The sequence below is a fragment of the Melampsora larici-populina genome, assembly GCF_000204055.1.
Source record: "Melampsora larici-populina 98AG31 unplaced genomic scaffold MELLAscaffold_82, whole genome shotgun sequence".
Lineage (NCBI taxonomy): Eukaryota > Fungi > Basidiomycota > Pucciniomycetes > Pucciniales > Melampsoraceae > Melampsora > Melampsora laricis-populina.
Genome location: NW_006768846.1, coordinates 1,346 through 24,788, shown reverse-complemented (window position 1 = coordinate 24,788; position 23,443 = coordinate 1,346). Strand labels below are relative to the sequence as shown.

At 39.7% G+C, this 23,443-nt stretch overlaps 5 protein-coding genes across 5 annotated transcripts; 1 reads left to right on the top strand and 4 right to left on the bottom strand.

Annotated features, from left to right (window-relative positions):
• Positions 1–3,749: 3,749 nt before the first annotated feature.
• Positions 3,750–7,963, top strand: MELLADRAFT_76041 (uncharacterized protein; the record flags this gene model as incomplete). Its single annotated transcript, XM_007417995.1, has 21 exons — positions 3,750–4,016; positions 4,096–4,124; positions 4,154–4,158; positions 4,191–4,285; positions 4,354–4,385; positions 4,462–4,584; positions 4,694–4,811; positions 4,876–5,049; positions 5,131–5,155; positions 5,219–5,338; positions 5,409–5,509; positions 5,593–5,812; positions 5,902–5,981; positions 6,039–6,067; positions 6,143–6,293; positions 6,371–6,500; positions 6,570–6,623; positions 6,715–6,816; positions 6,978–7,023; positions 7,062–7,212; positions 7,309–7,963. The coding sequence occupies 21 exons, from the start codon at positions 3,885–3,887 to the stop codon at positions 7,645–7,647; spliced, it is 2,256 nt and encodes a 751-aa protein (XP_007418057.1).
• Positions 7,964–8,047: 84 nt separating this feature from the next.
• On the bottom strand, positions 8,048–9,880 carry MELLADRAFT_69132 (uncharacterized protein; the record flags this gene model as incomplete). Its single annotated transcript, XM_007417982.1, has 5 exons — positions 8,048–8,068; positions 8,139–9,255; positions 9,333–9,346; positions 9,454–9,497; positions 9,577–9,880. 5 exons carry the CDS (start codon positions 9,878–9,880, stop codon positions 8,048–8,050), a joined length of 1,500 nt encoding a protein of 499 aa, XP_007418044.1.
• A 986-nt stretch (positions 9,881–10,866) lies between these two features.
• Positions 10,867–11,683, bottom strand: MELLADRAFT_123566 (uncharacterized protein; the record flags this gene model as incomplete). The annotated part of the gene is made up of 5 exons (XM_007418013.1): positions 10,867–10,889; positions 10,968–11,036; positions 11,162–11,284; positions 11,392–11,448; positions 11,548–11,683. The coding sequence occupies 5 exons, from the start codon at positions 11,681–11,683 to the stop codon at positions 10,867–10,869; spliced, it is 408 nt and encodes a 135-aa protein (XP_007418075.1).
• Positions 11,684–12,802: 1,119 nt separating this feature from the next.
• Positions 12,803–14,010, bottom strand: MELLADRAFT_73549 (uncharacterized protein; the record flags this gene model as incomplete). The annotated part of the gene is made up of 4 exons (XM_007417989.1): positions 12,803–13,518; positions 13,588–13,641; positions 13,703–13,925; positions 13,996–14,010. The coding sequence occupies 3 exons, from the start codon at positions 13,914–13,916 to the stop codon at positions 13,193–13,195; spliced, it is 594 nt and encodes a 197-aa protein (XP_007418051.1).
• A 3,854-nt stretch (positions 14,011–17,864) lies between these two features.
• Positions 17,865–21,488, bottom strand: MELLADRAFT_79633 (uncharacterized protein; the record flags this gene model as incomplete). The annotated part of the gene is made up of 6 exons (XM_007417997.1): positions 17,865–18,739; positions 18,836–18,964; positions 19,029–19,153; positions 19,216–19,459; positions 19,525–19,528; positions 20,244–21,488. The coding sequence occupies 6 exons, from the start codon at positions 21,360–21,362 to the stop codon at positions 17,865–17,867; spliced, it is 2,496 nt and encodes an 831-aa protein (XP_007418059.1).
• Positions 21,489–23,443: the final 1,955 nt, after the last annotated feature.

Sequence of the window (23,443 nt, the reverse complement as noted above, 5' to 3'; positions counted from 1 at the left end):
AACATCTGTACTATTTGACAAATATCACCAAATCAAATCTTATGCCCACATACCACACATACCTGTGAGAGTGGATAGAGGGCACAACCACTGCAAAAATTATTCAACTTCTCCAAGTGGGCAGGAAAAAATGATTGGGAGTATGATTTGTCATAAAATGATCTATCACTGCACACCTGAGCCATATCACCCACACTAAATACATGTAGCAGGTTCAGTGGATATGTGGTTATCATGCACATACAGTTGTGCTCAGTCGTCTGCTCATCATGATAAGTTATTTATATGTAATACATGCTTTAACTTTTTTTCAGATTAACAAAAGCATTCAAAAGATTGACTACATACACTGACTCAACTTTTTGGTGTAATCTCATCAACTCAGCTGCATGTAACACCTTTTCTGTTACTAAGAAATAACTTCAACAATATTGCCTGAGCAGCTACAGAATTATATGTAGTGAATTTTTGGGACAATTTTTAAAGTCAAAAAAGTTATATGTGGTATAACATGTGATTTCTTTCCTCTGATGGGCAAAAAACTGAGCAGACCTGTATGTACATGATGGACAACTATTTACATAGCTTGCTGCACATATGTAGTGTGGGTGTTATGGCTCAGGTATGCAGTATTGAATCCTTTTATGACAAACTGTACTATTAATTATTTTCCTCTCCCAACTTGGGGAAGTTGAATAGTGGTACACAAACATGAAAACCTGATCTAAAAACCCATGGACAAAACCCATGACAACCCGAGTGTTTTTTGGGTTTTGTCCAACGGGGAAGTGCAAAACCAATGGACAAAACCCATGACAACCCGGGTGTTTTTTGGGTTTTGTCCAACGGGGAAGTGGGAAACCAATGGACAAGACCCCAAAAACAATTGGGTTGTCATGGGTTTTGTCCATGGGTTTCCAGGTCTGGTTTTCATGTTTGCGTACCGCTAATGATGTTCACAGTGACAGTTGGAAAGTGTCTTGGCAAACACTTGATTAGAATTCACAATAGGGGGTTTCAAGTTGTGATATTTTTGCATAATTTTTTTACAAAACAGGCCAGTTTTTAGAATTAGGGGGTTTCAAGTTAAGTTTGTTATGGTATTTTTACAGTATGACAACTTGTCTGATACTGTAGAGTTTACCGCAAACATGAAAAATTTGGGACATCTTTTTAGATGTCCCAAATGCTGTTGACCTTATATTTGCAGAAAAAACATACAATGTAAAATTTTAAACAATAGGGGGTTTCAAGTCCAAAAAATTACGGTATTTTGCAGTACAACAATAGGGTGGTTCAAGAAGGGACTTTACAGCCCCTTCTTAAAATTTAATTCACGTTTGGGAACTTTAAATTATATGTAAAATTTTAGGTTTGTGATTCACCTTTAGAGGTGGTCCACCGTTTTGCAAACACCCCACCGTCCTTAAAATCTTTAAGTCTTCTACCTGCTTATCTTGATCAAAAGTCATGTATCAGGTACAAAAAGCAAAAAACAAAATAGCTTCCATTTTCCTTTTTTTGTCGCTGTCCCTGTTTTTGTTTTTTTCCCAGCGATTTCCTCTTTAATTAACAAAGATTTTGGACATGATCGGTCAAAAATGAGACAATTCCTTAACATGTAAATACAGAATGATATATGATTCCATGCTACAAGCACAAAAAAAAAGTTTTGCAATTTAATAAACGGAAGAGAACCACAAAAAAAGGAAATGTTGAAACCAGGAGAGAAAAAAAAAGGTGGTTTGAACCTGGAATTATGAGGTCTTAAAACTTAAATTTAAGGTGTTTGTGGGTGTGTGAACCCAGATTTTAAGGACTGGCCGACCTTACAATTTGGGTTCGACAGGTTGCGTCAAGGGTGTTTGCAAAACCCTTCTTGAACCACCCTAATTTGTCCAAGACTGTAAAATTTCATGTAAATTTCAAAAATTTGGGACACCTTTTTAGGTGTCCTGAATGCTGTTGACCGTATATGTGCAGAAAAAAAACACCATAAAATTTTGAAAACTTGTCCGTTTCATAAAAATTTCCACAAAAATATCCTGACTTGAAACCCCCTAATATACTGACTTGAAACCACCTATTTTACAGGGTTTTTTTTCTGCAAATATACAGTTGACAGCCCTAAAAAGGTGTCCCAATTTTTTTGCCTTCATGGTAAATTTTACAGTCTTGCACAATTTGTTGTGCTGTAAAAATGCCGTCAAAAACATAGCTTGAAACCTGCTTATAATATAGTCTTATTGTTGATCTTGAACATATTTGTGGTATGTTTCAAGCTTTGGTGGGATTCTTGAGATTGATGATGCATGATTTCTTAATTGGTCTAACTTCTTTGGATAGGATTTTCTTTCACATAACCTTAGTTTCAAAGGGCCACTTCACTTTTGATCCAAGATTTTGGCTTATCATTAAAGTTGTAAGTCATTCATTTGTCCCAGATGCTTCTTCTCCTTTTGAATTAATGTTCTTCATATTCTCAGGGTGAAGATATTGTTAGTTGAATCTTAGGAAACATGTAAGTGTGGTTTGTTTCTTGATGTTTGGATGTTAAAGAGCTGATGGGATGATTTCTAAAAGGGCCCCCATTATTGATATGGACTAGTATACGGAGGGCTGATGCAACTCATCCGGATGCTCTCATTTCAATCATGGAGTTCACACACATGGGATTCTAATTCTGTTGAGATACTGTCCTGCGAGGCAACAAAGTCCTGTGTGAAATTTTAGATCATATGGTGTGCTACCAACACGTAATGAGGGCGAGGTTTCATGGTGTAGAGAGTAGTATCATGTTTTCCATTGTTTTTCTCATATGGATGCTCCAAATAGGATTTCTTCTATTCTTCTTGACTTGGAATTCATCAAAGCTTTTCTCTTTTTCTCTCATCTGGCTTCTCTATCTATTCTTTTTGTTTTTATGATTCTTAAGTTGAAATTGATCAAAACTTTTCTTACACGCAGCGTGTCTCCTGAAATACCAGCTGAAGGGCTTATTGTTTGTAGCAGAGAAAAGGATCCTGCATCACTGATAGCTTGCAATTCCATCCATGTTATTTATCTACATGATTACCTGTAGGTTCACCTGCGGCCAATTTTGAACCAGCTTCTGAAGGGATTAGCGACTATGCTCAGGCCCTTCCCTTGTTTCGAGTCTTTGCTGAAGCTGAGCAAGTGTATGTGAAGACTGGCGTGGTCTTACCGAGGTATGCCCTAGTATGTACCTCGCTCACAAAAGTCCAACAACGCAAGCCAGAGTTTCGATTCATACATTTATCTCACTCTGAAGGTTCCTTCGTTGCAAACAAGGAGTCGTCATGTGTAAACACCTGATGACACATGATTCGAGTTTCCAGACGCTCGAGAGTGTTGATCGAGAGTAAGGACCAGGTCGAACTTGACTTGGCCACCAGGGGTTCAACACAGGGAGATCATCCTGATGGAAAGACCGGAGTATGTAATGCTGTGCGGTCTGAACTTTGATGGTTCGCTGATAATCGGTGATGAATCCATCATTTACCTACGTCATTTGGCTTTTCTGGTTGTGCCGTTACCGTATGCAGTGAGATTTGTGCACGTGATATCTGCTGTTCATGGTCGCCCGTGACGTCTCCGGGCATTCGGCGACGCATACAACTGCACCGCCACGGGCCCACGTGCCTCTTGTGTGAATTTGCTCTTGACCATTTGGAGGATCGATTTCTGATCGAGTGTACTTCAACTTCGAAAGTACATCATACAAGCAACAATCATCTCACTCTTCCAACATCAATTTCACTATTACATTGACCAGCTTACATATTTGACCTCAAGTTTCCTCATTTACCAATTCAATCAGTCTCGACAAAACTTTTGACAATCCCTCAGATCACCAAACGAAGATGGCGGGCACATCAGATGATCGGATGCTATTCATCACCATAGTATTCGTTTGTTTATTCGTGATGATTTTTCTAGTTGACGGCACGAGCGCCTTCGGGGCCGGTAATATTCCATCTTATGCATATTTAGAAGTACGTGTCTTATGAACCCCACAAAATGCTTGTCGGACCACAATGAATATAATTGCAAACTAATCCATCTGATTACTAGGATAAAGCTTTTCGACATGGTGACATAGAGTATGTCAATTTTCGTTGTTGGATGACAGAATAAGTGCCAAACCCGTGTACTTCGGTTTTCCATAGGGACGTGTTGGCCGAATTGGCGAAGAAAGCGGGAGGAGGTATCTTGGGAGGTTTGGGCGCCAAAAAATTTGGAGGACTGGACATCAAACGGGCAAGTACCCACTCGTCTCGTCTGTGATGCATCCAAGTTTCCTTACATCTGCTACTTGGGAATTGTGATCAGGTCTACTTTGGAAACTGGCTGCGTGACTACTCGTGCGTTACCTATGTCCACAAGAGTGCCATATCAGTGACTGAGCAGAACGCTGTATTCAATTTTTCCACATACCAGACAAGCGATGGACGTGGCTGGTCTTTCGAAATTAGCCAAGCAAACAATCATCAACTTGGTTATGGCCCTTGGCTTTCTTGCTCACGGTTACGCGACCGGCGAGTTTGAAGTGACTGAGGAGAGGTTCGAAAATTCTGTTTTGACATTAATGTGATTTCTCCCATTGTTTATTTCAAGCTGCTAATAACTGGTGATACTATTTTCTTTGTTGATTGAACTCCAAACGAAAAAGGCTAGGGGTATATTTGCCAGTCGAACATATAGACAATCCCAAAGATTACAATAGCAACAATGATGCACGAGCTGTCCATCCGGGTTTGAGAGGGCCAATAGATCCAAGGGAACTTCAAGTTGAGTGACCTCATATGATATTGTCAATCTTTGATTCGAGATTGATGTGTTGGCATTCGCCAGATTGACCCTCGCACGGGCATGAAGAACTACATTGCAAATGAGACTGGGCATTGGGATACAAGTGCGGCGTGTATCAGACGCGTCTTGAGCAAATGTATTGACATTGGACGTCGTGCGAAAAACGGTGGAGGCGAAGCTGACTATCATGAGGCATATCGCTTGCTTGGTACCGCTGTAAGATTACATTCTCGCGAAGGATTATTCCCTATGGCTGACCCCCATCTGTTTTACCCCACATTCACATGATCGACACAGTTACACACACTGGAAGACTTAACAGGTACACGACCACATACTTCTTCGTTGCATCACTCAAACTGATATGCTCCTTACATTTTCACAGCACACTCAAATTGGTGCGAGCTGTCTCTGAGAAGGCTGGGCCACACCCAGGTATTTTGTCATGTCGGAGATGCCTGCATAATCGACACACCTTCAGGAAGGGCGCCCCCATTAATAACTGGTCCGTCCGCCTTCCATATGCATCGCACCTGTTGCCCAGATGATCATTTGCTAATTTCTCCGTATTGCAGGTGTTTTCGGAGCTGCCGACTTTTTACATTCTCTCCTCGGAGAAGCTACAGATCATATCAGTGAAGCTAGTGTCAGCGACTTGTCAAAAGCGATGTCCACAGTCAGTTTCTTCCCTGTTTCAAAAATAGAACGATACACATATCCCATTTTGACTCCCAAATTGATATATTACGTTGTTCTTAGGCACGCAGTGGACCTGGGGCAGATCCGACGGGGGATGCCTTGAGATCCATGCTCTTTCAAATGCCAAGTGGTGGAGGAAGTGGCCTATCGAGAGAAATGGACGATCTATCTGAAATTCGGAGTCGCACGGCTCCTGGCTCCGGCTTTGATCCTTCGCAGATGTCGCCCCAGGAGCTTCATGCGACCATGTGGAAAGTATTAAAGTTTAGGGATGACGTCTGTAAGTCTGCCTTGCAACACTTGTTTGAATAACCCCAAGTTTCTGAGATTGACATTTCCATCTGTTGTACCACTCCCGTGTCTATGTAGGCAAGTCCATTGAAAGGACCATCGAGAAGATCCCCGGGCTCAGTAGTCTGACCGAGAAGATTGGCAATGCGGTCAACAAAGTACGATTTATGCCTGTTCCGTGTCAATTTCATACTGCTGACTTCTTTCTTCGGCAGTTTGTTTTCACTACGCTTGAGCCGTTTGAGTGTTTCTGCAGCTACATGGCCTTCGCGCAAAACATGAATATGTCGCACTGATACTATTTATTGTGCAAAATCAGATACCTCAAGCCCATCATGCTATCAGCCACCGGGACGCTCCAAGACGGGTCAGCTGCGGTTATCAACAAGCAAGATCAATACGAAACTTTCAATAATCCTCATTGCGATGATCCCACACATTCATTATTGAGCAAAGATCATTTTGGATTGGTGAGCACCTAAATAAGGCGTAAAACGCAGTAGTGTTGTCATCTGATGTCTATTCGCCTTGCCGACCTACCTGTAAGATTTTAAACGAGCCAGCTGGCAATTTAGCAAAGATCATCGTTAAACATACTGTCAAGGGCGTCGTCGAGGCTTGGGATTCTACCTCAGTCGATCCGCACCGAACAGTGAACAAGATTCTAGAAGCCTTTCGTATGTCATTTGACTTATTCTACAGCGAATGTGGTGGTTGACGACGACTGACATATTGCTCATTTCTAGATCATCCGTATTTTGTGGATGGTAGCTCAGACGTACAACGAGAAATGGGCCAATGTGCGTGATTCTTCACCTCTTTACTTTTTGAATCAAGTTTCTGGTCGCCTGATCCAAGATTGTGCTAATCAACAATGTTTCTTTTTCTTAGATATGCGAGATTGGATCGGCAAGATGTCTGATCATGATCGTGGCTATGTACTGAATGCTCTCACTAAAGAAAGTGTTCGCAACGGCAAGAACAAACGTCGTGGTCTTGCTGAGACCGGACCATCCGGATGCTGCGGTAATCACGGCTCGTCTACCTTTGGCCAGCACATGCAAGGTTTTCTGGTAAGCTTTTCATAGTGGGGAGCTCATCATGAGATTTGTGATCCTTTTCTGACTGCATACTGCTGCTTTTGACCCGCGTAGCCAAATCCTCAGCAGATGATGGGGAAATTAACCAACCAGGTTCCCGGTACGAGAATTGCGCATTGACTATCAGATCTAACAGAGCCTAATACTTCTTGTACGTTTGAAAATAGGTTACAATCAGATGCAGGGTCTCATGTCAGGTGGTCGACGCGATATGGACGAAACTAACTTTCCGAGAGAACCTGGGTATGCCTCCGCTCCGGAGGTTCACTCTAGTTCCTCGATCGATGGTGTCGGTGGAATGATGATGCCCAATGCACCAGGCCCTTATCATTATTCTGCAAATCATGAAAGCAACCATGGTCCTGGTGGATTTGCGATGCCACAGACGACGCCGAGCTACAATCAAAGTTACGGAGGCCCCGAGTCGTATCCATCACACGATCCGAACACTGGTCCTCCAATCAGACATGACTCGTATCCTCTTCCCATGCCTGGTAACGCGCCCTTCCCTGGCTACGACGATCCTGTTCAACAATCCCCTTGGGGTGGTGTGAATGTCAGTATGTCAGGCCAGCGGCCACCACCGCCTCCATCATGGAATTCGGGAGATCCACAATCTCAGCAGTGGAATCAAGGCGAGCAGCGACCGCCACCACCACCGTCTTGGGGTTATTCCCAACCTCCACCAGATCAAAATCGTTACTACCCCCCAGGTGGATATTGATGACTACGTAAACAAGGGTCACAGAGTTAATTAGTCGGGGTTATGTGTGCTCACTGCTGAGCATCACAATATGCTTGTGCTATTGATGCATTTGTAACTAGTGAAGGCATCACTGTTCCATCTACTCGCATATATCTTACGACTGTGGATCTCATGTCGACTGAAAATATTATATACAGAACTTATTTGAAAGTTTGAATTTGATGACTTTTGTTTGAATATCACTGATCAGCTTACGCTTGCTCGATCAGGGTGATATGATAGCTTTTTAATGAATTGATACTTTGCAAACACAAAATTATAGGATTACAAATTCTATTATCTCATCTTACCAATGATAGATTTTTAAGCAATAGATAATCATCATCATAAAAATTAAAACTTCAAGACTGGTTGATCTTTACATATCCCAATTACGGATCTAGAAAAAAAGTTAAGGAATATAAGTTTGAATTGAATTTGAACCAATCATAGAAACCTAAATAGCTTACAACTTCGATCTTGGGAAACTCTTTTTGACAATCCGAATCTCTTGAACAACTTAATGGAGAAACCCCCAGTATTCCTAAACTTAGATCCCAATCTTTCATGACCATAGTTGAATCAGAAGTAGATCTTCTTTTTTGATTTCCCAAACCAATGGGTTGCATCTCATGATTCACTGAACTTTCTTGATCATGATCATGATCACGATGATTAATCCAAAATTTTGAACCAATTTTGATTTTCCAACTTTGATGTTTTTCTAATCTTAAATGTTTTGAAAGTTGTGTGATTGTACAACTCGGATTTAATCCTTGATTAGATGGTGGGATACGTAATGGACCTTGACTTGAAGCTGCTTTAAATGTTAAATCAGTCATATAAATTTCATAAATCGATCGTTTACTGCTACGAATGATTGGAGTGATTGGAAATTTGTTAGAGGATGATGAATCCAATATGATTGGTTTGGATTCACTTGGACTGGCTTTTGGTGATTCGGGTTTTATTGATCTTGATGAGTCAGGTTTCTTGGTTTCAACATATGGAATTTTAACACAAATCAATGTACTAGATCTTTTCATGTTCTCCTTTGGGCTTGATGATGATCTAGAAATCTCGGGTGTAATAGAACAACTCGAATCTCTTTGTTTTCCTTTATCCACTTTCATTGTAGAACTTCTTCTCGATTTCTTTCGACTAGATTCTTTAGTAAGTTTATCAAATCTGATTTTCTTCTTCTTTGGTTTATAATCCTCTTCTTCATCTCCTGTTTCAGTCAATCTTCTTTCTGGTGAATGACTAGATGAATCAGATGAAGTTTGATAATGACGTGCAGCAGATTTTCGAAAAGCTTCAATATGAGATCTTACAAATGAACTTTCTAATGAATCTTCAATCTTAGGTATCAAATTCGTTTCTTGAGTTCTTTGACTTTGTGATGGTGTTGGTAAATTTGAAGAAAGTTGTGGTAAAGATGCACAAATCAGTCGATGGTTTAAAGGAACTGAAAGATTTGGGATCAGTCTTGATGATTGGTTTAATGGGTTTATTGGTGTAGAAGTAGAGAATGGTGGGCTAGGAAGTAGAGCTCTGATAGGACTCAGGTTAGGAATGATTTGAACACTAGAGAAGTAGGTATTTGAATCAAAGTCAGATGAAAATTATTTCAAAAGGGAGCTCTGATTTCAGATATGACTCACCAAATGATGACAGCCTGTAAACAGAAGTCAAAGATGTAGAGCAAAGTTAAAAGAATGATATGAGAAGTATGTCAAGTCTTACTCTGGTATAGTCTATAGAGAAGAAATCAAGATAACTAACCCTATCAACAATAGAACATAATTCATTAGATGGGAGTCTAGTTCCTAAGAAAAAATGTAAAAAAATTCATGAATTCTTTGTTTCAAAGCTTAGTACAAAGATGGAAAAGAAAAGAAAACATACCATCTTGTTCAAGAATAAGTCTATGAGTAGGAGAACTTGAAGAGATTGATGTATTGAAATCTAAATTTGAAGTTTCAGAAATGATAGTAGATTGAATTTTTTCAATAAGTGATGAGATTAACCAATTATCTTGAATTGAAACTGTTGCTTTAAGTTGAGGAATCGGATCGGTTGTGATAAATCGACAAATGTGTTGAGAACTTTTAAATGTTGATGATGGTGTTGGTTGTGGTTGTGGTTGTGATTGAGAGATGGAGTATGATGGATCTTGATCAGTTGGTGTTGGTGTTGGTGTTGGTATCATTTTGGTTGGTTTGGATTTCGAAAGAACGAGTTCGAAATTGTTGATGAAAAGTTAAAACACACTTGAACTTGGCCCTGATCATTTGCTTTGGACGAGCTCGAAGGGCGGATGTTTTCAGATTCATACATCTTTTCTCATTTCTTTTAACTTTTGTTCAGCATTCATCTTACTCTGGTCAGGTAGAGGTTAAAATCGATTGCCGGGATAATGGATTCATTATCTTCACCATGACTCGGTCTTGCATCTCCTGCTCTCCACCAGGAATATCTTGTGCTTCAACCTCAGCTTGATGTGATGCATGATCATCAACTCAAATATCTAGTCTTACTCTTCGCAGTTCATCTCTTTCGTCTCTTGACGTCACTGGATTCATGCATTCTAAACATCACTTAAATCCGCTTCGTCATTCCACTTTAGCTTCATGGGATCTACATATGGCCAGCATCAATTTGACTGTTGGCAAAAAAAAAGATCTGAAATAGAGAATCATACCAGTCGAGTGATAAGGTTTAATATTTTCTTAAAATCTGTTGTCAGCTACTTTCACTATAGAGTCAAGACTGATATAGATATTTGAAGAAGCTTTAGATATACCATGATATGGTCTCAAACATCAGGAAATAATCAGTTTGGCTCGTAAAGATTAGGATTATTCTTTGTGTATGATTGATCATCTTTCAAAAACTTATTGAGTTCATATTTGAACCAAATGTTTTTCTCATTCAAGGTTGCGATAGTTTGAATCAAAACAAAAAGGTTTTTGATTCGATCCAGATCAAATTATTTCCCAATAAGTTTACAGAGGCGAGAGTCATTTTAAGCTACATTTATTTGAGAGCTCAGCTCGTTCTAAAAGTTTGAGATAGAAAACATCTTGATAGACAAGTATATAATACACAAAACCACTTTCGAAGGGATCTTTATTTGTTCTTTATGGAATGATATGAGATGATCAAAGACTGGAGTTGTTCTTTTGAAGTCATTCTTCACGAATAGCAATCGGAACATCCTGGAAAAAAAATCGAGTCGTCTCAATTAATTTATTGTTTTTAAAATTGAATAATAATCAAAATTAAGTCAAACTGACCCAAGATTTTACCAATATTATTGGCATTATCAGAGCATATATAATCTACAAGACCAGGATTCCTACACTCTGAAGGTTTGTTTTGGGGGTTTCGGAGTATTTCGAAAAGAAACAAAAAGATTATTGAAATCAGAGAGTTTTTCCATATTCTAACAATCAATGATAAATCAATTAAAGAGATTGAAAAGACTGACTGAAATAGAGAGGTTTAGTTAGATCATTGTTGATAAACTCATATTGAGCACATTGTTGATGACTTGTTTTTTTGTCAGACAATTTTGCTAGCTTACATTCAGTCATTGAAATGTATTGATGACCTAAAGATGAATAAATTTGTATAAATCAAAAAATCCAGTTTATCATCAGCTTTTCTATATGATTTGAAATACTCAAGGTCATTAACATTAGCTTTTGAGATACTTACCAGCAAGCCAGCAAGATTTATAAGCACAGTTACGCACAACACCGCCTCCGGTGCATTCTTTCAAGGTGAGCAATCGTAAAAGTGGTCTGGATTAGCCGTGGGCGCGGATGATGCTGAAGGGCTAAAGGAATGATAGTTTTTAATGATCTCACATACCTGCTCTATCTCCGAGTATTGTAAACTTGATGTTACACGAATGAACAGTGGGAGGAGGAGCGTTGGTAGCGCCTAAGACTTTATGAACCAACAAGGAAAAGAGTAGAATAGAGATCTTAAGAAAGACTTGGAGCATTTTTGATTATATTGTATATGGTAAGAGAGTAAGAGATGGAAGAGTGTCAATTGAAGTCTTGCAACTTGGAAAAAATCAAAATGATTCAGGTTTGAACAAGAGGAATGAAGTGTAATGCAGGCTGAAGAGTCCAGTTTTCTTATAGAAAATCTCCTTACTCAAAGGTGAGGGAGAATTTGATTAGATCAGTCGGGAGACAATTGGATGTAAAAACCACAGGAGCAGGGAAGCTTCTGGATTCTGAGCTGTTGCCGTTGGATGAGTTGTGAGTGTGCATTTTAACATTTCAGTACCCACTTGACGACGACTGATTTAAATTGCCTTATGAATGCACCACCAACACTTCTGGCAACCCAGACGAATACCAGCTTGAATACAGAAACCCGCAAGAATGCGGAGAGATGCGGTATCAGTCTTTTTCTGAGACTCCCTGAGACGGTCTCTGAGCCATACAGGGATAGTACAATTTCTTCCAGAGTGGCACTTTTTTTTTCGAGCGGGGCGCGCTTTTTTTCTCTGGTCTTCTCGGACTACCCAGGACTGTACAAAGGGATCTTGTAAGATTGACCGATCAGAAGGGAGAGATGCGGTATCAGTCTCACCGCGGAACCCTGTATCCTTCGACCTGTAGTCGAGTCGAGGGGTACCCTTCCAAGCGACTCCCAGTCGAGCCCGCTTGCCAACAGGTGCCACCAGAGAACACCTGTTGAACCCCTCCCCCAAACTCACTACCCTCTAAGATCTTTTTTGAAATTCCATACTCGAACTTAGCCAAATCCGGCTTAAGGGACTCGACAGAGCTAACCGTCGACCCGTGAAGGTCTAGCCAGGGCTGAAGTTTGCACGCCGGATCATACCTTCAAACGCGCGAACTGAACTCAATTCGATAACCACCTGCGAACTTCACTCAACTCGATAACCACCTTCATAACACCTATCACTTCCTCCTACGCACCACCTAACATGACACGCAAGATCAAAAGGGATATAACTAACCTACCTTTTCTTTGTCCAAAAAATATGTACGGTTCAGATGTCTACTTTCCAATCGTAACAAGGAACACAGTATTAATAGGGTACTTTCAAATTCTCAAGCAGATTCTATGCAAAATGGAGAAAAAGTTTTGAAATGGAGATCATTCATTGTATCTAGAACAAGAAAATTTTGATTTGAAATGAGATCATTCACTGTATCCAAAGCGAGTAAATTTTGACTGGCCATGAAAGTCATACAACTAAAGAATGTTTCAGTCTTACAATAGCATCGATCACCTTTATGGTATCTTCATCCTGACGGATATCTTTGGAATATCAACTAATTAAAGAATGGATAGATCGGAATCTTCATGAGATTCATGAGATTCCGGTCAAAAAATCAGGTCCGCAAGTTCATTCTCCCAATGTTTTCATGAGTACTCATAGGTGGTAAAAAGTCGAGTCTACAGATGAGTTTGCTACTCTAGACACATGTACAACAAGTTGAGTGAGATGATAGGTTGAAGGAGAAAATTAGGCATTAGAGCTAATGTCATTCTCAAGTATATCTTGTATATCTTGTTCCTTTTCAAATTCTGAATCGATTTTTCGCTTCTTGTTCTGACCGGACTGGTACTTAGGGACAAAGTTCTCAATAGGGATAAGAGAGACCGGGTGAGAAATAAGATCGAGATTGAGTCGTCGAGCCTTCTCTTCAGTGAGACTACAGTTCGGTTTGGTGATCCACAACTTGTACGCAGAGTCGGATGGTTCGTATTTCAGATTGAAGCCTTCATCTGCAAGCCGAGTTTCACAATTTGACCATTTCCACATTTCTTGCGGCTTGTTGGTAGCTTTTCCTGAAAGCAAAAGTCAAGACTGCTAGTCAGCGAGTAGACAGATCAGAATTTGACAGATCTGATACATACTGATGATGTTGTTCAGATGAACCTTCAATTTATCCACTTCTACTGTTGAACCTTCTATTGACAGTCGTAAAGGTCGGTCATTGAAGATTTACAAGATGGAGCAGAGATTACTAACTTGGTCTCTTGGGACGTGCAAGGCCCGCGACTGATCTACCTGTCACAAAAGCCTGCATCCTAGACGTGGTGCTTTCGCGTGTTGCAGATGTACTGAGATCATGCTCGGCCCATTCCCACAATCCGGGTGTTGTTGTAATGAACTGGAAGCAATGATCGGAAAGATGGGTAGAAATTGCTACAATAGCAAATTGGACTGGATGCATTCGGCTCATATTGTTTGCCTAGGATCAATCAAGTTCAAATGAGTAGTTAGCTCTGTAGACAAACAGGAACACAATGCAATGAACGTACCTTCTTGATAAATGTAGCCACAAATTCATTACATTTGGCTTTTGAGAAAGCCAAATTGCGACTTGATTTCCGGAAGCCATTCTTGCGGGTGACTTCATCATTTGATCCCCGAACAATCGTGGCCAAGCCTGTTTGAGTTGGACGATGGTCGGGTATCTCATCCGGATTGACACCATCGTCGTCGTTGTTATTGTCTGGTATGTCGGTCTTGTCGGTATCAGTTTCGTCTTCCTTTGGAAGGTAAGCTTGTTGTTCTTGACTTGATAAGGCATCCCAGAGATTTTTTACTAGAGCATTTGCTAATTTGTTTGTTGCACCACCGTCTGTGCAGAATCCAGTGATGTTCAGTTTTTTGGACTAAGATCATGAAAACAATTACTCACGTTCTCGATAAATCTGTCTGACTTCTTTATTTTTTTTGAAATAATTGAAAGCAATCGGCAGCCTGTGTGATGCAAATCTTCCACTAAAAAAGTTGTTTGAATATAAGAAAGTAAGCTTCCGATATGAGATATAGAATAGATGATGAGAGGCTCACATCTCGGATGAGGCAACTTCTTGTGATATCCCAAGATGTATGCAAAGGATCGCTTGGAGCTTCTCAGTAGAGGTGTGAAATTCTCGTAAAACCTTTTTTTTAGCTTCCGACATCACCCCTCTACCAGGACCAGTGCTATGCTTGTCAGCCAATTTTCTAAGTTGTGAAGCCTGCAATTTGTACAGTTGCTCTACTGTAAGCTGTTCTGGAAGGTTGATATCTTTAGGTAGGCGGGAGGAAGGCAATAAAAATGCATCTACCGCAGCCTTGGAGCTCTTAATAGCTGAGAGACTGTCTTTTTCACGGTTTGGCTGGTCTGTAAGTGAAGAATCTTTGCTAGTTTGAATTTGCTGCTTAGATCGAGATGATTTTTTGGTCTTTTGTGACACTTGCTTGCCAGAAGCAGTATGTTGGTTTGAGTTTGTGACTTGTGAAACGGTGCGTGATTCCGTGTGAACCAAAACAGAACCGATATTGTTAATTGCAGACGAGTGTTGAGGTTGCGGGACCAACAGTCGATTGTTCTGATTTGTATTGCTATCTAGATTGATTCCATTAGGAGGTGACTGTGTTTGTGGAACTTGATTATTTTGATGATTATTGTTAGGCCTATTGTCAATCAAAGGTTCACATGAACGTTGCGGAAAGAAAGGATCATGGTTCATATTAGGTACAGGCTGAGTTATTTGATGAATCTGATCAATTTGGTTCATATGCATCATCCGAGTATCAGTCAAATCAGGACATCGAGGTTGTGGTGGTAGGTGATCTTGATTGAGATTGAAAGAATGATTCTGAGTCGACTGTGTAGTGTGAGATTGTGACACTGAAATTGGATATGTATTGTTTTGTGTAGAATTGAAATCATGGTCTGGAGAAAGTCTTTGAAAAGGTTGATGGAATAAATCAGAGTATTGTTGTTCCGCATAACGCTGATGTTCCATTGCAGAGCCTCTTAAGCTTGTCGTCATTAATTGCTGATCTGCATACTGAGATTCACTTGAGTAGACAGTTTGTAAATTGACTCCGGACATCTTGCAGGATTTCTAAATATTGATAGTGGATATGATGATGGATTGGATATTGCGACAATCTTCTAGTTTGCTGCACAGATGAGTAAGGTTCTGGCGCGTGGGGTTGCGTTCAGTTCAGTTGGCGCAATAATTTGAAATCAAATTAAATACCAAATTTTGAGTTAAAATGTAAATCTTTGACTTAAAATATGAGTTTTTGACTCAAAATAAAAGGATAAGAAATATTTGATAAGGCAGAAATAATCCATAGAGCCTAATTTGCTTCAGATGTGTAAATATTGGAGTGATGATACCACCACATAGACCACGTGACTTTGGCCTTTACTTCTAACATTTTATTGAAGACTCAAGAGCTTATATAATGGAATTTTGTATTTGGAAAACTATTTACCAACCTACATCAGCAGTCACTCAATATTGAGTGTGTTCATTTGAGTTAACATACTTGATGTTGATCTGCTCAAATTATGCTAGCAATTGATTGTTGATACAATAATTAAAAAAGGTAGAAGAAATGTGATCTAGATTTGGATATTTGAGGAATTCTTGAAAGCTGGATGTAGGTTAAATCAGATTAGAAACACAGAACACATCATTTCAAAACTGAGCAGTAAAGCATTTGAGGTTACTGAAGTGCCCATGTCATAGTATTATCATCATACTATATTGTGAGAGTAAATATAAGGTTTTTTGCATAATACAAAACACATAAACATAATACATATATAATATATGAAGAGATATATAATATATGAAGAGATATATAATATATGAAGAGATATATAGTATATGAAGAGGGAATTCAATACTAAACTTCAAGGTGAAGCAGAAATCATTGTTATAGTATTTGAATGCAAATATGAAGGTGAGTTTGTGCTTTCCATTGGAAATTGTATTAGTAAACTCACTTTAAAATTGAAAAGTGACATTTGAGGGAACCCATATAGCATATTTTCACCATCATCAGTATGTTTGGTGATGTTTCATGCTTGAGCGGAAGTTGAGATTGGGCATTTTAAACTTTGAATGCAGATATGAAGGTGAAGTTGTGCTTTTTTCTAACAAGTGTATCATTAAACTCACTTTAGAATTGAAAAGTGTCATCTGGGGGACTCCATATGGTATATTTCCACCTTCATCACTATGTTTGGGGATGTTTTATGCTTGAGCGGGACATAACATGGTGTTCTTTTGGGTTTAGACTACAAAAACTAAAATGAAGACATTGCGACTTTGCAAAAGTGTCATAATTGACTCATTCTAGAGTTGAAAAGTGTCCATGGAGGAGGCACAAACCATATTTCCACTTTATTCAATCCCTTTGGCTTCATTTTGTGTCCCAAACACAGTCTGACAAGATGGAAAAGTGGGTGTTACATGCGTCACAAACATGAACTTGATCAAATCTGAAACATATTTCAACTCAAAAAAAATCAAAGATCATTGAAGTGGATGCAAGCTCTTTGGAGCCCCCCAATGATACTTTTCAATTTTAAGATGAGTCAATAATTACACTTGCAAAATCTTGACATCTTCACTTCAGTTTTTGGCAGGCTAAACCCAAAACACACCATGTTATGTATCACTCAAGCATAGAACATGCCAAACACTCTAGCATATAACATCCCCAAACATAGTGATGATGGTGGAAATATACAATAAGGAGTCCCCCCAGATAACACTCTTCAATTCTAAAGTGAGTTTGCCAATACACTTTTTAGAAAAAATCACAGCTTCACCTTCATATTCTCATTCAAAGCTTAAAATGTCCAATCTCAACTTCCGCTCAAGCATAAAACATCACCAAAATACTGATGATGGTGGAAATATGCTGTATGGAGTCCCCCCAAATGACACTTTTCAATTTTAAACTGAGTTTACTGATACGCTTTTTAATAAAAAGCACAAATTCACCCTCATATATGAATTCGAATAGTAAAACAAAGATTTCCACTCCACCTCATAATTTCTTTGATTACCAACTCCGCTTATAAAACATATACAGATTTTGTCTCAATCACCTCAGTACATTAAAACCAGAGCTGGCTGATCTACACCTAGAGACTGAGTGGGCTTTGATTCAAGACACAAAAGTCAAGATTTTGTTTTTGGTTCCTGAATATGTTCTAGAGCATGCCATCTCCTTGTGGATATAAAAAATCACGACTTTGAGTATATTAAAGCAAAGAATTTCAATGGCTACATAGTAGAAAGGGAAGATGCAACATTGTATCTTATTATTTTCTCCCTCATTCCAATATCACTTAATCAACAAGTTGTTTTCTACATCTTTAAGTTTAGGCCGCTGACAAACAAGAAAAACCGTTGAGTGCTTCATCAACATCCTCCTCCTCAATATCATTATCTTCATCGCTTGCAGGTTCATCATCAGAATCTTCATAAATGTACACAGCACTATTCCCATATGGCTCATCAACTCGAGTTATTTCATCAGCTTCTTGATTCTCCATCTGAATATCATCATCAGGTTTCTCCAAGATAGTGATAATTCCTGGGTTCAATACAATAGCAGACTTTGAATGGATATTTTGTATTTTCTTAATCTGATCATGCCATTTAGTTCGGAGACTGCGATCACCATCTTGGGGCGGTGTTCTCGCAAAGACCTCTAATAGAGGTCCATTCCAGTCTACTTGCAAAGTAAAAAGTCTTGCTAGCTTTTCATTGATGATTACTTGTGCCGCTGAAACCTTACCTAGTCTACTGAGCGAACTTAGAGTTGGATGTTCAACCAATGGAAGGCTCATTGGAGACCCTTCTTCGATATTCTGGAACAATTGAAGTTGAAACAAATAATTGTAAAGAGACTTATGTGAATCGGTTGCCCACCTCATCACCCTTTGAACTTCCCAGCCTATTCGACGAATCTCTTCATTTGCCCGATCGAAGTAAGCAATCTGACGCATTCCATGCTGTGTGTTAGCATCAATTGCCCAAGGTTCACGTCCATTTGTGAATAAGCCGTCATTCCAGAATGAATGATCGAAGTCGATTTTCAAAAGTTCAGTGTACATGATGTTTGGGGGTTGTGATTGATGCGGAGATTGGATTGAATAGGCAGTTAACAACTTCTGATAGCTTTCAAGTTTTGTTTTCAATTTGGCTGCCTGGTCGCGAAGTGTCTTGAGTAGCGGTGTCTTGTCGTTGTAGCCTGTGCATAGAAGGGTGTGCATAGGGGGGAGTTAACTTAAAAAAACTTATGAAAATCATCCAGTAAGTATTTGATGAGATTTATGGATTTTCTTACCAATGCTCGAATGCTTCCCATCACGCCGACTCATATCCAGAGGCCTTTTCTGTTCACAAATGGCTACAAACTGATCACGAACCTCTTGTTTAGCGTACCAAATCTTCAAGATCTGGTCTTGTTCGTGAGCTATAGAAGTATAACATTAGATCAGTTCAGTAATCATTTGGTCAATGAGAGAAAAAAAGTGTACCATTTAGATTCTTGAGGATAGCTTCAGAACCTATCTTTGCACGCTGTTTTTCAATCTTCTTTTTGTAAGAACTGTGTTCCTCGAGCCTAGTGTAGCCTTCTTCGGTATTGCTTGCGTCTTTATCCCTTTTACAATCAAATAAAGATTAGCTTCATGTTATTGACGACACTTTCATAAGAAACCTTACCAAGCATTTTGGGCCATCTCTTGATAGTATAATAATCGACCCAGTTCAATTTTTTGTTGTTCCTGTATATGGCACCTTGAGTTTTGAGAATTGCGCTCATCAAGCCACTGTTGACGTAGAAATTCTTTGGTGTAGGTGATAGTAGGAAACTTGGTGCTTTTTTGATTTGATAAGTTTGTAAGAGCAGTCCAGGCTTCAAGAGAGACTGTGTGGGCATTTCGCAGTCTACGTAGAAGCCATTTAGCTGTGATGATTAAAATCACAATTAGTCATCATTGAGCACTTTTGTTTTATTCACTTCTGACTTACGTACCTGTTGACAGTAACGTGATCTCCACATAGAAACAGGTCCTCCATTCAATATTGAGAAGTCGATGAAGACGGGTTGAGATTCGATTGACAGCCACTAAAGCGGATAGGAAAGACCAGAATCTTTCAAGTCCCTCACCGTCCGATAATCCCCAAAAGCTGTTAAAGCGAGGATTGTACATCACTTGACAGGCCCAATTATGCACATAGGCGTGAAAAACTGATGTGCCAAAGTTCAGGCGTTGGCTGAGATTCTCAAGAAAGCGTCGCTGATCATATGAAGCAATTAGAAATTTGCATCAAATTGGTAGGATAGTATTATAAACTTACTTTTTTGATATGTGTTTCGAGCTGACAGCCAATATCATACAACACTCCAACCCGAACATCGGGCAAATCCAACAATAACTGCTCCAGGATACTTAGTGGGTAATATAGCCTATGTTTGAGGAGTCCAGCAACCAAATCAATATAAAAATCGTCAATGAGAGGGTCAAGTGAATTTGCTCACTTTTCACCAGTTTTGTAAATGTTGGCTAATTTGAGGGGGACATCGTGTCGACATGTACATCCAAAGAGACCTGTGTCATCGCTTCGTTTCCAAGAGGTAGAGTTTCTGACATCGTTTGCTGCAGTGTGAGAGTCAGCACAAGCATTCTAGGTGCGTATCAAGTTAGCAATAGATGGACATGGATTTGTCAAATTGTTGAAAGACTCACTTTCATGTTCTTGGCTAGACCTTCAGTAGAATTCTGTATAATTTCATTTTTCTTCATACTAGAGGGCTTGACAAATAAATTAGGATACTCTTCTTCGGTTGGATTATCCTTGCTGGACCGTGTATAGTGCCGATGTTGAAAGTTACCATCTAAGGCAATTATGACATCTGGCTCTTGAGGCGAAATCTTCTTTTCATTGATAGCTGGACCAAAACAACGCGCACATCGGTCTGCCAAAAGCTGAGCATTAGAAAGCTTCAGACCTTCTGAGTAAATCCGCTTGGTACACAGCATGATTGATCGATAAGTATTGACCGAGTGTGAAAATTGCCTTCGCAGGTCCCGATTATGAATAAGCAACTTGTTTGAAGTGTTTTTGGTTTGTGCATCAGTATCTACTCCGTCTGTTCGTGAATTCAGGAAGGCTATCAAAGCACCAAGAAAGCCTGTACTCGATACAACAGTCTGGTTCCAAAGATGATGGTGAAACTGTAAGAGTGGAATCGAGAAAGCTGTGTGCGGAAATTGAGTCGAGCTTGCGATATAACCGTAATGTAAGAGCCGTACAGGTCGAGGCATACATGAGCAGAATAAGATTTCTTTTTTGAAATAATGCATAGACTGATCAAAAAGGTCAACTGTTTGCATGACAAATTCTTTATCTGGGCATTGACAAATGGGGTCTGCGTCCAGATAGGAGGCTTGAGAAGTCCAGTTCTTTGTTTGATGCTGACATTCAAGATAAGTAGCGGTCATCTGGGATTCGATGGCAGACCATTTGTGTTTTTCACGTTCTCGAGCCTCTGAATTCCAATAGTCTTGGCTTTCTTGAGCAAATTGATCGGCAGCAGTAGATATCTGAGGTTCGATTTCTGGTTCTTCAGGATAAGGCATAAACTGAGCTAGATTGGGATCATCATTCAAATTTTCATCATCAAAATGGAGATTTTGAAGAGGCTGATTATTGATTTCATCGCTAGTAACAAACCCAAAAGCGTCAGATATTGACTTGGGAATTGAAGGAGTGTTGCTTGGTGGGATAGCCTCTGTTCGTGTGCGCTTAGGCCTTGATCCCAGTGATGCGAGCACATTTGTATCTTTTTTGATCTTTCGTGTCATGTTGGGTGGTGCGTAGGAGAAAGTGGACAGCTGGATCAAGCTGATCAGAACTGAGATGGTTAATCGGGTTTATCGTTCGGTTCAACTTCAACCAGACCAGTGAGTTACAAATCCGGTTGTAATTTTCAAAAGGTCCCAAGTCAATCAGAGCTCTGAATCCGGTCAGAGGTGAAAACACTTGTTGGTGTAATGAACTTGCTTGATGTTTGATTATTGCTGGAAATCGAGAACAGTCGTGATGGTCGATCAAAACTAAGAACAGTCGTGATTGCTGATCGAAACCGAGAACAGTCGTGATTGTTTTGAAGATAGATAATGCAAAGTTATCGAATCGAGTGAAGTTCACACTTTTGAAGGATTCACACGGCGTGTGGTGCACTGAAGGACGTCAGCCCTGGCTCGACCTTTACACGGGTCAACCGGGTTTCTTCAGCCGGATTTGGCTGGTACCGAGTATGTAATTTCAAAAAATTTCTAGGTGGTATGTAGTGAGTTTTAGGGGAGGGTTACAGTGGTTCTCTGGTACACCTGTTGGCAGGCGGACTCGACTGGGAGTCGCTTGAAAGGGTACCGCTCGACTCGACTACTGGTCGAAGAATACAGCGTTCCGCGGTGATCAGTCTTTCTCTGAGACTACCTGAGAGAAGCAGTGAGACATACAGGTATAGTTCAATCCCGGTCTGTGTGGCGCGTTTTTTTTCGCATGGCGCTTCCTTCTCTTTATAAGCCTTCCACGAACTACAGAACATCTAGACATCCATTGGTCAATTTCATTGGTCAAAAATAATACATACAAAAGACGATCGAGTTGATAAAATGCAAAATGAGATGTCTTGAAAAGCAGAAGTTGGAAGCATTTTAGGTTGGTTGAAAAGAAGTGATATCGAGTCCTTTTCGTGAAGATTATACATACAAAGAGACAGTTTGAAAAGATGGCGACTGAGTCGTTTTTGAAGAAATCAAGACAACGCAACAGATAGAAACCTCTTACATCAAAGTATCTCGCTCCGATGACAATGCATTGTTTTTCTTGTATCGGTTTTGCTTGCTACTTTCATTCAAAGTAGCTTGTTCCAATAACATTTTGTTGTTTTGTAAGTTGCTTCATTATCAATACTTTGATATGTAAGTGGTTGTAGCGATAGAACCCCCTTGACAATGTTTCAGGGGGATTGGAGTGAGTCTGAAGGTATAGATATAAGGTGCACATGGATGACTCGACAAAGGTTCTTGATTCTTGATGAGGTTATCGAAGTGTTAACAGCTTCTTTGAAGTCTTAATGATGAATTTGTTCAAGTCTTCATACATATGTACCAGTTGCCACCAGCCTGTACAGACAGTGTACAAAAAGCCACCATCCGGTTTACTTTTTTGTTTGTCTCAGGATAGTCTCAGAGCGAGTTAGTCTCAGAAAAAGACTGATACGGTTACGCTCCCGATCAGAAATAGATCAAAATCAACCAATATGAGAGAAGGAACCATGTTAACGGTGATTGATTTTGTGTGTTAATTTGTTTGCAATGTCAAATCAATCCCGTTTTGATGTGCTCCATCACACAGGACCAGGGCTGGGTTTCTCACAGGACAATGGTCCCTTTGATTCTCTCCATCATACACTTTGGACTTTGGTCAAACATTATGATTTCATGGAAAGAATGTAATATAATCGAATAACAGAGTATGAATGATTCACAAAAGAGTGAAACTATTTGAGCCATCTTCATCAGCTGTTCACCAAGCTGCTAGCCACATGAACACCTGTATTCGCGATATTATGTTATGTGAACAAGGTTGTGGCTTGGTGGATTCCCTTCATTCCTTCTCTCGTGACATTCTACAAGAAAACCCAAGAAAAAGGGTTTGGTCATTAGTCATCAAAATGATGTTATTGCAGGTATTTCACCATTAGCATCATGACTGAACAATATCTTTCGATTATATTGTTTCACCATTAAAGCCCTAATTGTGATAATCAAAACCAATAGAGAATGGATGAATATTCAAACACAAAGAAAAAGAAAAAGAAACACCTGTAGGATCAAAAGGAGCAGATAAACGTTAAAGATACACCGATCGTTTT